The 12,700-nt window shown below is 40.1% G+C and overlaps 1 protein-coding gene across 1 annotated transcript; it reads right to left on the bottom strand.

Moving 5' to 3' along the window:
* Positions 1-1,750: 1,750 nt before the first annotated feature.
* On the bottom strand, positions 1,751-12,323 carry LOC138157495 (DNA (cytosine-5)-methyltransferase 1-like). Its single transcript, XM_069083115.1, has 13 exons — positions 12,148-12,323; positions 11,204-11,261; positions 10,733-10,796; positions 10,149-10,189; positions 9,308-9,371; positions 8,036-8,113; positions 7,833-7,942; positions 6,047-6,165; positions 5,029-5,118; positions 3,877-4,028; positions 3,435-3,622; positions 2,379-2,565; positions 1,751-2,010 (listed from the first exon to the last, which is right to left on the bottom strand). The coding sequence occupies exons 1-13, from the start codon at positions 12,233-12,235 to the stop codon at positions 1,993-1,995; spliced, it is 1,257 nt and encodes a 418-aa protein (XP_068939216.1). The 5' UTR covers positions 12,236-12,323; the 3' UTR covers positions 1,751-1,992.
* Positions 12,324-12,700: the final 377 nt, after the last annotated feature.

Below are 12,700 nucleotides of genomic sequence, written 5' to 3'. Positions count from 1 at the left end.
CCATGGTAGAGTTCTACTCTACGGTCTGCATTTATGCAGAAGGCTGTGCTCAAAAATAACTCCTGTCTACATAATCACTGGGGGTCATCACCACTGGGTTGCCTCCTATTCAAAGAGACTTGGTGGTTACTATACATTAGATTACAAATATCTCTCAGCTAAGCTAGGTCATATCCATAACCCTAAGGAGGCAACTACCATCTGTTCATATACAGCAGCATTTCAGTCTGGATTGGATTTAATGGCATCAACAGCTTTCAATTTCTAAAATTCCTTAGCAGTTTCCTAAGTAACTTGCTTGAGTTCACACATACCCACTTAACTAGCTTCACTTAACAAGATGAACCTTTCATCTGACTTGAAAGGAAGCTTCTTATTTCCTTCAGTTTCAGATAAAACACCATGTGTTTATTGGGCACCTATTAAAGGGATCCTCAATCACAGTCCTCTACCCACATCTCACTGGGACATGACCATTCCATTAAATCCTGACATTTAGCAAGGTCACGTGATCTCTGCTGGTGGAGAAAATAGCCACTTTGGCAAATTTGTAGATTGGAGACCTAACAGAGCTAGAAAAGGTATTAGCTTAAGAGTCAAGAGATGTGCCTTGAGTTTCAGATTGGTCCCTCCTGAGCTTCAGCTTCTTCAGCTGTAAAATGAAAATAATCCTTGCCCAGACCACCGTTCCAAGTACTAAAAAACTTAACATCCACTCCCACCGCCTCAGCTGGGGCTCTGCTCGGCGATGCCGTCGTCACGGCGCCCCCTGGTGGAGGAGGCTGCCTGGAGCAGGCGAGAGCTCCTGTCATCCAGCTTCTTCTCTGCCCCTCAGCTTTCTTGTGTGTCCCCTGACTCCCCCATACTCCTCCCCTTCCTTCCCCCCACCCACCAGTCCCGCGTCTTTCCCCTTTGCTCTCTACACACCCCTTAAACTCAGGGCCTCTCTGACCTGCGGGGAGCAAACCACCCCTCCCACCCCACCCCCACCCCCTGCCAGACGGCCCCAGATAGAACCAGCAGGCATTTTGGGGGAACTAGGTCAGGAAAGGGATAGGTAGGAGTCAGATACGGGGAAGAATGCAGTGCGGCACCACATTTTCAAAGATGAAACAGGAATTCAGCTGGGACAGAAGCTGAACTCGAAGTATTTATTAAGTGTCTTCTGTGTGCGGGGGCTCTGGGATGACCCATCACAGATATCTCATTGAATCCTTATAAAGACCTTAGGAGGAGGGTGCGACCATCCATATTTTACAGTTTTGACCTGCCACTTGTATTCAGAGGTCAAGTGACTTACTCATTCTCCTACTAATTCCATCCTCTACAAAATGAGGGTCTTAAGAGTAGACCATTGGAAGGTTCCTTACAGCTCTAAATCCTATGACCTTAAGCAAGAAAAAAACAACCCTAGTGAGCATAATGGCAGTGGCTGAACACCTAGGACTGATACAGTGCTGAACTCTAGTTTTAGCAAGGCCTTTAGATGTCTAGAGATGCACAGCTGCCATCCTGGTCCAGGCCTTTGACTCTTCACTTTAGCACTAGAAACTGCTTGCCTTCCTTTGACCAAGAAATCTTGTATTTTCAGAGCAGAAGATGCCTCTTGCAAGAAGACTTAATTCTCCAACTAAAAGCATTTCAAGCCGTGGCAGCTGCCTAGTCAGAAGTCCTAACATGCGAGAGGGAAGCTGGAGCAATTTCAGAAAGAGTTTTGAGTTATGTAAGAGTCAGGAAGGACACTTGGTCATTTAAAAAGATTTATTAGAATATATATAAAAGCTGCAAAAATTTCAGTCAATAGACGTTACATTTAATATACAATTTAAATAGTTTTAAAATCTAGAATATATAAAAGGCACTTTAAAGTTGCACAGCTTAATAGTTTGATCATTATGGCTCAGTGTCAGCAAAGGAGGTAGACATTTCATGAGTAGAATGGAATAAAAAGATCAGCTCATTAAAAAGAGTAGTCCACAATAGCTCTGTCCCTCAAACCTCTTCTTTTAGCTGAAGAGAAACAAATTAAAGACAAAGTTTCAATACAAAGGGACAACAGTATTATGACTGCCAAATGTGACTGTTTAAGTGTTTTGGGTTAAATCACAATGCTATTAAATATATGGAAATGTTAACAGTAACAAGTTGGGAATGGCTGAACTAACTCCCTCTCCCCCTCTCCCTTCCCTCCCCCCAGTACCACCCCTAAAATAGAGCCTAAAGTTCTCCTTCACATAGTAGCTACTCTTAGACACAGCAGGGTAAGGTATTAAAACTCAGTCTTTACTTACCATCTGATACCCAATAAAGGGACAATTTCCAGACATTTCCAGAGAAAGGGACAGAGGGAATCTCCACAAAGTTAAAAGCGTAGTTACCTCACGGACAACGTAGCGCTGACTCTCCACCCCACTGTCCCCATTTTCTTTTCCATTCTTGTCTTTTTCCTCTGGGAAGACACTAGCAAAGACCTTATGAACGAGCTTGGTGGTAGTGGCTTTGGTTGGGGCTTTCGTCTTCTGCACTTTGATAAGGTGATTGATGTCTTGCCGCCTTGGAGCTAGTCTATGACAGAGAGGGCAGAGAGACCAGGGAAGTGTATATAAAAACTTGAATCCTCCCTCTAGAACTAGGGTTTTCAACGTTTGTATCATGGGCCCTTTCGGCAGTCTGATAAAGCCCATAACCCCTATATTCAGAATATGGATTTTTTCTAAAATATCATAATTGAAGGAAATGCTAAATTTCAATTATAGGTTAGATGATAAATCAAGATGTAAATTTTTCCCCATCCAAGTCCACAGACCTCCCCCCCCCCCCCACGGACCATTTGGGGGGTCCCAACTAAAGCTAATTTAATGAGATTTATTCCCATGCTAATAAACTAAGCAGTCTACTCTATCAATTAGTGATTGATAATGGTCCTAGAGAATAAAAGTTCTTTGTCAGAGTGAGAAGGGATTACTAGGAGAGAATGTCATGTTCAGGGTCACTCTTTTTGTGTGAAAATGGCATGGAGTTCATTTATGTTTGAGGAGAGTATTTCTATAAGTGACTGATACCTTTTTTCTGTTAAATCACTAACACTTATGCAAATTGTATATTCTTGTTAAAGCTGACAAAAAAAATTCCAGAGAACACACAATGAAACATGCTACTCCACCTCCTGAGAAATGACAAGACTCAGAGTGCAGATTGAAGTGTGTGTTTGTATGCATATGTCTAACACATATATACACTCACAAAGCTATACACACAATTGATGAGTAATGTGGAAAGTTGTTTTGAGTGACTATACTTGTTCATAACAGTTTTTACTCCTTCATGGAGAGGGCAGGGGAGGTGGGAAAAAATTCAAAACTGAAAATAAAATTGAATCTAGAAAAAAATTAAGTTAAAAATGAAATGATCTCGCTCCTGAGTTACATGCTTACCTTTTTCCCAGGGTAAGACCACTCAAACGAATGATATATATTATACAGGGTACAAGGAGGAGAGACTCCTCATCATCACCTCGGGTTTCATCATAACTTTGCACTTGATCTATGATAAATTGAGAATGATAAAGGAGGGAATCTTCTGTGCACTGGCAAAAAGTCATCCCAGGAGGAGGAACTGTTGTCTTTAAAAAAAGAAAAATAGAAGGTAGAGGGAAGAGGAGAGACAGGAGTTAAAAGGAATCATTTTGTGATTACATAATGTGTTACATTTTTACTTGCAGGAAAAAAAAATCCATCCTGAACCCCAGAGTACTCTGGGACAATGTTAAACTTTTGTTCTGATTTTCCTGGTAAAGTCTGAGAGCTCAAGGTTGTTCTGAAACTTTCTAAAGACTCAAATCTCCATAGGAGAGTGTTAAGGACTCAGGATACTCACTTCTATCCTCTCAATGAGGTCTTCATAAGTGGCATCAGTATTTGTCTGTAAAAATTCCACAACTATTTTACTCAGGTATATCTTCTCATGCATCAATGAAAATATGGAAGCATATTCATCACTAGGTTCCATCAGAATATAGTCAGCAAAACCTGGAAGAGGAATTCATAAAAGAGTAATTATGTCAAACACTCAAGGCATTAGAATACAGATCCAATTGGTCCCAGAGGACCTTGACAATACCTTCTCACTTACAAGCTGTCAAATATGGTCACTGTGTTGGTTGACTTAACTATTTTGGGGTAAAAAGGGAGAGTTCTAATTGGGGTCATAGATAGAAAATATTGGGAAATAGTGATATAACAAAAACATGACAAAAATATTTTATGTCTAAAATGTTGGGCGGGGGGAGCTTTTTGTTCTCCCTATCTCTCCCAGGTTGGAAGTATAGTAGCCACTCCAGGGCCCAAACCCAATGCTGATCAGCATGGAAGCTTTAACCTGTTCCATTTACAAAAAGCCAGTTTATGCCTCCTTAGCCTTCCTGGTGCCATCTCCATATCTGTTCCAGGTTTAATATGGACACCCAGCCAACTTGAACCCTATTGGAGCTCAGAACTCCTAAGATCCACCAGTCTCTCCAACAACAGGGGCTACAAATTGCATGATCACTCTTGGCTCTATAATCTGTTTAAATTTCATTTTTAAAATCTGCAAGGTGTGAAAGGAGTTAATGTAGACAGTTCAAGGGTCATTATTTAAGAGTGAATATTGAATAGTGGAATTTTGGAAACCTAGCTCAGAATCAAATCTTTGAATCAGTATGATGTCTAAACAAATGCTCAAGAAGCTAGGCTTCAGTTAAGTAACTCAACAGGGGTAGTTTTCAGGTTTTGATGCCTTTTTGAATAGAGTGAAATTTGGCTCTTTCTTCTCTTGTATGAGACTTTAGTTTGTTTAGTCTCAGAATTCTGACCTAAGAGTTCCAAATATGATATGGTATGTACTTTAACTCCTGTTTTGTTTTGAATATTAGTAAAACTATTTGTCAAGATAGTTCTAGTAGCCAGGAAATTTAAAGGACTTTGTACAGGTTAAATAAAAAAATAGGCACTTCAAAACTCTTGACTTTGAAATCATCTTTCAAGATACCTGTTGAGAAGCAAATTACAGCTTTTTCTCTGTCATAAGGAGCAATCCACCACTGATGTATGGGACCAAGTTTTTTGGCTTTGATACCTCCTAAAGAAAAAAACAAAAAAAACCAAAATGCATACTTAAATTAAGTCTCAACTCTGTTATGAGCCATAAGTTAACTGGTCTATGTCCTGAGTACAGCTGGTACTGAAGTACACCTGTGACACTCATTTTATACTCAGTTGGTACAAAGACATTAGAAACAAGAAAACTTAATGCTGGGGGCGGCCAGGTGGCTCAGCGAGTAAGAGCACCGGCTCCAGTGTTGGGACGACCTGGAGATCAAATCCCGGGCTCAGACACTCAGCACCACACCCAGAAATAACTGGCCGTGTAACCTTGAGCAAGTTACTTAATCCCGATTGCTTAAAATAAAAAAAAGAAAAAGAAAAGAAAACTTAATGCTGGCAGGGATGTGGAGAAACTGCCATATTATGACATTACTAGTGGACTATGCTTTAAGAATGTTATTGAAAAGGAAAGGTAACTACTATTTTGAGGGAGGAGAAGAGGGGGAAAGGGAGAAAGGACACAAAATTCTAGTATTAGAATAGCTAGTACTACAAATGACAAACATTGGGAAAGGAATGAAGTTACATACATAAATATAGCATAAATGAGATTTCATGGGAAGACATAGGAGACACATAGGAAATCTCAGTAATTAAATTAATCTCATTAATATGGAAAATAGGACCCAATGGCTAATGCAAAGCTTTTTTTCCATATGAAATTGTCATGGCTAAAATTTGTTAATTAAATAAAAGGCTGTTGAAAATTTATTCATTTCATTTTTTAAAAATGTGTCCAGACATTAGGGATACCCTGTACAAATCAGTTTTATATTGTTATCCAACCACTGGCTACACTTTTCGTTTGGAGTTTATGGCTTTGCATGATTTCTTTGGTTGGTTTATATTTCATTCTTGCATTTATTAAATAGTTTAAATGAATATAAAATGCATATCCTTACCCTCTGGACTTGAGTCGTGGTCATCTATTGGTTTTACCACACCACTGAAGAAGAGTTCTATATTCTTCTCAACTAGGCCTGTATCGAAGGGGCACAGATGGCCCTTTGTGTCATAAACACTGGTGAATGGGGGGAAAAACACTTGTAATAGCTACCTTACAAATTTAGGTTGAGTATCATTATACAAGTAAACTTTTTTAATTTTTAAGAAACATTATCAAGTCTTGGACACAGCAACCCCATTTGGTTAATACTTAAATCCCTATGGCTATCTTATTATGCCCAACTCTCACTTGACCTTGGGAAACAGAAGCATAGCATCAGATGTATAGAAAAATAAAGTTATGGTTTATTCTGGTTATGTAGAGGGAGAGATAAGAACAATCCCCAAAAGATGAAAGTTATTTAAGTAATGTTTTTGTTTATACTAATCACTCTTCCCCTGAAGGATATTCTCCTGGTCATCTTGGCCTCTAAGACATTGTTCCAGTGTTATTTCTGAAGCCTCCCCTGAATTCCCTCCTTCTCAAGGTTTGTGAGAATCCAATGTAAAGCTATAAAAGCACACTGTAACCATGAAATGCTATCTATGGAAAATTCAAATCATCACTGATACATGTATAGGTTCTCTATCATTGTCTTTCAGTTGTGTCCAATTTTGTGACCCCATAGTTTGCCATGTCCTTCTCCAACTCATTTGACAGATGAAGAAACTGAAGTAAACAAGGTTAAGTGACTTACCTGGGGTCACACAGCTAGTAAATGTCTGAGACTGGATTTGAACTCAATGTTCCTGGTTCCAAGTGGGGCAATCTATCCACTTTGACACCTAGCTGCCCTTATCCCTCTTACTCTGTTTATGATGTTGCTGAGAGCAGGAATTATCTATTTGCTTTATTATTCCCTATAGTACCTAGCTTGATATTTCACCTAATAGTAGCAACTCAAACATTTGACAAATGGAAGGCAACCTTCAGCCTATGGAGAAGAATTTGTCTGTTACATCCTTAGTTAGGTTTCCTAGGCAAGGACCAAGAAGATACTCCCCTTCATAGCAATTTTTTACCAGAGAAAATTAAAAGCTACAATTTTGGGTAAATGAATGAGTTGATACAAAAGGCTAATTTGAGAAAAGAAAATAATGACCTTTAGCATAAAGAAAAGGAGGATCTCATTCTATGTTCAGCTAATTCAAAGGTTCCCAAACTTATTTAGCCTACTGTCCCATTTAAAAAAAAAAACTGAGCACCCCCTGTTTTTTCAATTTACATCATTTCAAAAAATAAATAAAGGTGGCTAGATGGTGCAGTGAATAGAGCACCCACTGGCCCTGGTGTCAGGAGGACGTGTGAGTTCAAATGGCCTCAGACACTTACAAGTCATTTATATCCACATATTTTTGTCAATGCATAATGGACTGCCAACACTTAACTTGTTAAGACTTGTTGGCAGACTTGACCACTGGTTATAACTTGCATTTTGTGTGCTTATTAGGAAAATAATCAGTACAATTTTAACTGTTACACAACAGATGAAACATGTACAAGTGATTTTTTCAAGATTTTCTTATGCTTCCACCACCCCCTTATTTTTATTCTAAGCCCTTCCCCAATTACACCTGAGGCTACTACCGCTCCTCCCCACCCCCATCATTCCAGAACCCTCAGAGGATGGTATTGCCCACTTTGAGAACCTATGGCTAGCTATTTATAAGTGTCCTGAAAACAAAGGGTTAATCAATCCAAGCAAAGAACCAACTATCTCCCCTCACCCCACTCCATGTTACCTGAAGCATGTTATTCTATGTTGTGGTAAATAATCGTAGTTCTCAAAGCCATGTTCTCTCTCTTCAAAAAGGTGCAACCTTTTGTCAGCCAACATCTCTGCTTCTTCCAACTGAGAAACATTTCAGTCAGACAGAAGGGCTAAGAAGGGAGATCAAAGGAGAGAATTCCCCTCCCCTTCTCTCCAACCCACAACCAAACTTACAGCATCATTGGGGTCTCCTATGAAATGTATCAGTTCAGGGTCATCCAGACGCCGTAAGCACTGTGAACACCGTGAAGCCTGAAGAGGAAAGTCACCCAGCATTCAGAAAAACAAGTCACCATTTCCCATTATAAGCACTGGGGCCAGTTCCTGACTTCAGGTAAGCTAAACTCATGCTGAAGTCAGCTACTCCCACTCAGGTGTGCATAGGGAATAGCGCGAATCACATTTCAAGTGCACTAAAGGGAACATTTTGAACAATGATATATCTTAACAAAAGGAGGCACACTGTCCAAGTTAGCCCTTGTTCCAATCTTTTTCCCCCCTTATAGTAAAGTACTTTTCTGCAATAGAATGGATTCAGAAAAAAAAATTGCTATTCCTTAACTGTTGCTATTCCTTATTTACCTCCTCACTTAATTTTAAATGGGGGTAAGCAGCTACAATGTGATCAAACTGCAATTTGAAATAGTCAAGGCTTGGGATAACTGTTTGAACAAAGTTTCTGACATTCTCCTATATTGATAGATAAAGGCACCAAGGCCCTTATAGCATGGCTGTACCTAGGAGTTAGCCCTATTCTCTACCAGCACAGATATTTACAGAGAGGAGAGAATTGCTAGCATTTTCATAGTTTAAAGTTTGCAGAGTGCTTTGCATGTATTATCTCATCTGAGACCCAATAACAGCCTTGTGAGGTGGGTGCTATTATTCCTGTTTTACAGATGAAGAAATTGAGGCACAAAGAGTTAAGTGACTTACCCAGGGTCACACAACTAACAAGTATCTGAGGCAGCCTCCACCATGCCTCTACCTGCCATATATAGATCCACCCCTCTGTCCCACTTCCCCTCAGAAGACTTTAACTAGTTCCCAAGCCTTGTACCTTGTGTTCCTTTATCAGTGCCACACTTCTATGTGGTTTGGGGGCAATGGTGGGGAAGACTAAGGAAAATAAGAGAGGGAAAGATGACTTCAGAACATTCATTCCAGGTAGTTTCATTCTTCACAGATAAAGCCTGGGAAAAGGAAGATTTCCTGCTGCTCCCTGGATAGGCAAGGGTCTCATACCTAGAATTCCCAGGAGACTATTTCCCCAAGAATAAATGGTACCTATATGTATGTGTATTTGTAAATATGTCTGTATATGTATATAGATATATGTACACACACACAGTGTGGTAGGGGAGCTTCAGCAGTTTTGCTTCCTAATTCTAAATTCTGTTATTTTGTTCCTTTATTTACTACAAAGTTGGTTGAACAACTACTCACCCTAGAAGTTTCTTCTTCAGATGAAGAGCTAGTTTCGGTAGACCATGCCTTCCGTTTAATGACTCTGCCATTCAAAAGAAGTCTTTGAAAGGAGGCACGTATAGCAGAAGCAGAAAAAAAAAGAGGGAGGGGAGGTGGAAACTGAAACTAGATGCCTCAAAAGTTGTCAAACGAATGCCAATCAGCCAAAGCACAAGCTCTGTCAGATCTTACCAAGTGGGGAAAGGTTTTGAACAGGGGACCCATGAGAAGTTAGGTGGGTTCAATAAACAATCACTGTAGAGGTTTGCATTAAGAGAAGAAATTCCCTAAGCCCATAGGCATTCTATGCTGTGGGAAATCGTTGTAGTTCTCAAAGCCCCATGTCAGTGAAATAAGGAGCTGTGTCCAACAGGAAAAAAAAAATCACTAAGGCAAAACCTTATGTTAAAATTATCTCCTTGGGAATTACTCTGATAAAAGCTAACATTTATATAGCACCTTAAGGTTTACCAAGTACTTAACATGTGTCTTTATTTTGTCTTAAACTCTGTGAGGTAGGTACTATTATCCTCATTTACGGATGAGGAAACAGAATATGCACAGTCACATAGCTAGCTAAATCCTCAGGAACAGAACTTGAATCTAGGTCTTCCTGACTCCTTTTCCCCTATGCCACCTAGCTTCCAAGAAGACTTTGACCAAAGGAAGGAAGAAGTCCAGAGTTGGTCACAATTATCCTGAATGATCTGGTTCCCATTTAGGTCTGAACCCTTTGATCCTCTGACTGCTTCTCCAAATAGAAGAGTTTTAACACCCAAAGTTATCCAAAAGCCAACATTTATGTGTTCATTGTTCTTACCTTTTCTTGGCTCCAGTCTTCCTTTTCTTCCTGGTATGTTCCTGAAATAAACAAAACAAGTCTATATTAAGGGTGCCAGGCACGTGCTAGGTCATATTTGAACTCAAGTCTTTCTGATTCCAACTTCCTGCTCTATGCACTGAGATACCTAGCTGCCTCTTAGATATTTAAAGAATTCCAAGGACATGATCCTTTTTCCCTGGCCTGTGGCTAGGCCCTCACTTCCTTTGGTCAAGAGAAATTTGTTCATACCTTAGAAGGGACACAAGGCATAATCTTCAGTTAAAGACCTTGTTAGAGTGTATTAATACTCCCTCACCTCCCTTATCTGCCCTTTGCTTTTTCTGTCTTCACTTGGGAAAGGATAAGTCAATTGGTCAGAGACCACAACAGAACCCATATACTATGGATAACCTCTTACCATTTGGCTGATTTCCTTCTTAAATATCTCTAACTGAAACACAATGCAAGGCTTACTTTCTTGGGAATTCTCCAGATATATTTTCCCCTCCCCAAAAGCACCAGGGGTAAGAAAACCACATGTGGCTGAACAACAAAAGATTCTTGGAGAGCAAGTTACTCACCCTAGAAGTTTCTTCCTCAGATGAAGAGCTGGTTTCAGTAGACCATGCCTTCCGTTTAATGACTCTGTCATTCAAAAGAAGTCTTTGTTTGAAAGGAGGCACTCTTCTCCTGGCCACCAGCAGGACTACTCAAGTTAGCTACTGAGATAGATACTTTTTCACTTAGCTAGCTTTTCAAGATGTCTAAGTCTATTTCATGAGACCATCTAACAGCACTCAAAGCTCTAGTCACATAGAGCTCAGACATTAACCAATACACACTGCTATGCTTAAATGCGGTCTTTGGAAGCAGATATCAAAAACATACAGCAGAAGTGGAAAAAAAAGAGGGAGGGGAGGTGGAAACTGAAACTAGATGCCTTAGAAGTTGCCAAAATAACTGGAATTCTCTTAAGTTTTCTACCACCATTCTAACCAAAAGAGGATTTTAATCACTGCCTCTCTAAAGCAGACCATTACTAATGTACTCACCCAGATGATCTCCAGGGTGTAGGAAAGCTGGTGGTGGCTTTTGGGATATGTGAAGATCCTGTTTAAAGAAGGCAGCACAAGGTCATTGTTATTTGGAGGAGGGGGAGTTTAGAGGCACAAAAGCAGGGAAGTTGCCTGGATGCCTAGGAGTGGAGAGCTCAATGGTTTTGTAAGTCTGATGACCTGGGTCTGGATCTCAACTCTGCTACATACAATCTATGTGACCTTGGACCAGTTACTTAAGAATTAGATCAAATGACCTGTGAGATCTCTTCCAGTTCTGTCTATCAACTATGAATAAAAAGGAGATATCTTTGTGGGCTGGAAAGAAAGCTGCCGGGAGAAAGCAAGAGCAAGGGGTGTGTTCTTCTTTGCTCAGTGTGGTACAAGGGTAAAACACCCTCCTGGTGAGACCTCGGTACTTCCTACTAGAAGGGTAGTTTTGTGCCTAAAGGAGCCATCCCTTGTGCAGGGCAACTATATGCTCTAGTGCAGCAACAGCACTAACCATCTTTTGATTAGTTTAGAAAGAAGCTTTTGCATCAAGTTGGTAAGATTTATTACACTAGGAATCTACCAGATCTTGATCTTTTTCCCCCCATCCTACCATTCCAGTGAGGGCACTTGTCCTGGGTGCAGTTCATGGTGCTTGCCCCAGATGTTAGAAGCTACAATTCTATCTAATATCCACCAAAAGTTCTGTATTGGAATTTCCAGGATCCTAGGTCACAGATGGTACCAAGTATCTTTATACTAAGAATAAAGAGGAAAAATTAGTTCCTGCTCCCATGAACACTAGAGGTGGAACTGTGGAAATCTAGACCACTTCTTCCATTTGGTTGAAAGCTAGAAGCTCTCTCTTCTTCATGACAGATGTCACATGAGTGGTCCATCAGATACACCAATGTTTAATCAGTTACCTTTTATCTCACCATCTCACTTACTTCTGGGTGAAGGCTCCAATTTAATGTTTTTTCCTGCTTCAGAATCACTGTAATCTTCAGAGCTTGATGATGAGATCATTGCTGCCATCTTTTTTCTAAACAGTCACTTTCTGATGAAAACGAGGATCTTTTCTCCAAAGCCAATACTTTATTTAGTAAGAATTTTACTTGCACCAGCTATCCTCCTCTAGAATAAGGCAGAGACCATTTAAGAAGTAGTTAATATGGGAAAGCAATTTTCTTCTGCACTAAAAGGAAGAGGGAGTTATGTGCCAAGGTGGAAGATTTCAATGGTTTTTCTTAATCATTTCCTACCTAGCTACTTCCCTCTAGTTCATCTCCAGAAAGGAAACTAGGGAATTCTCATCATTTCTCACCTGGCTGCTGCTCTTCTGGATGCCATCTCCAGAAATTCCAGATTTTTTTAAAAAATCACCTAAAATGTATGCCTCCTCAGATCATTTCCCTCCAGCTGCATGATTCATCATTCCCTGGGCAATTAACTGCCCTCCACCCTGCACTTTTCAACTTTTTTTTAAGTTTCTCCCATTAA

The sequence above is a fragment of the Petaurus breviceps genome, unplaced genomic scaffold (assembly GCF_028583685.1).
Source record: "Petaurus breviceps papuanus isolate PSGF00001 unplaced genomic scaffold, PetGlider_PUasm1.0 172, whole genome shotgun sequence".
Lineage (NCBI taxonomy): Eukaryota > Metazoa > Chordata > Mammalia > Diprotodontia > Petauridae > Petaurus > Petaurus breviceps.
The sequence above is the reverse complement of the archived record's forward strand: the minus strand, read 5'-3'. Positions and strand labels throughout refer to the sequence as shown.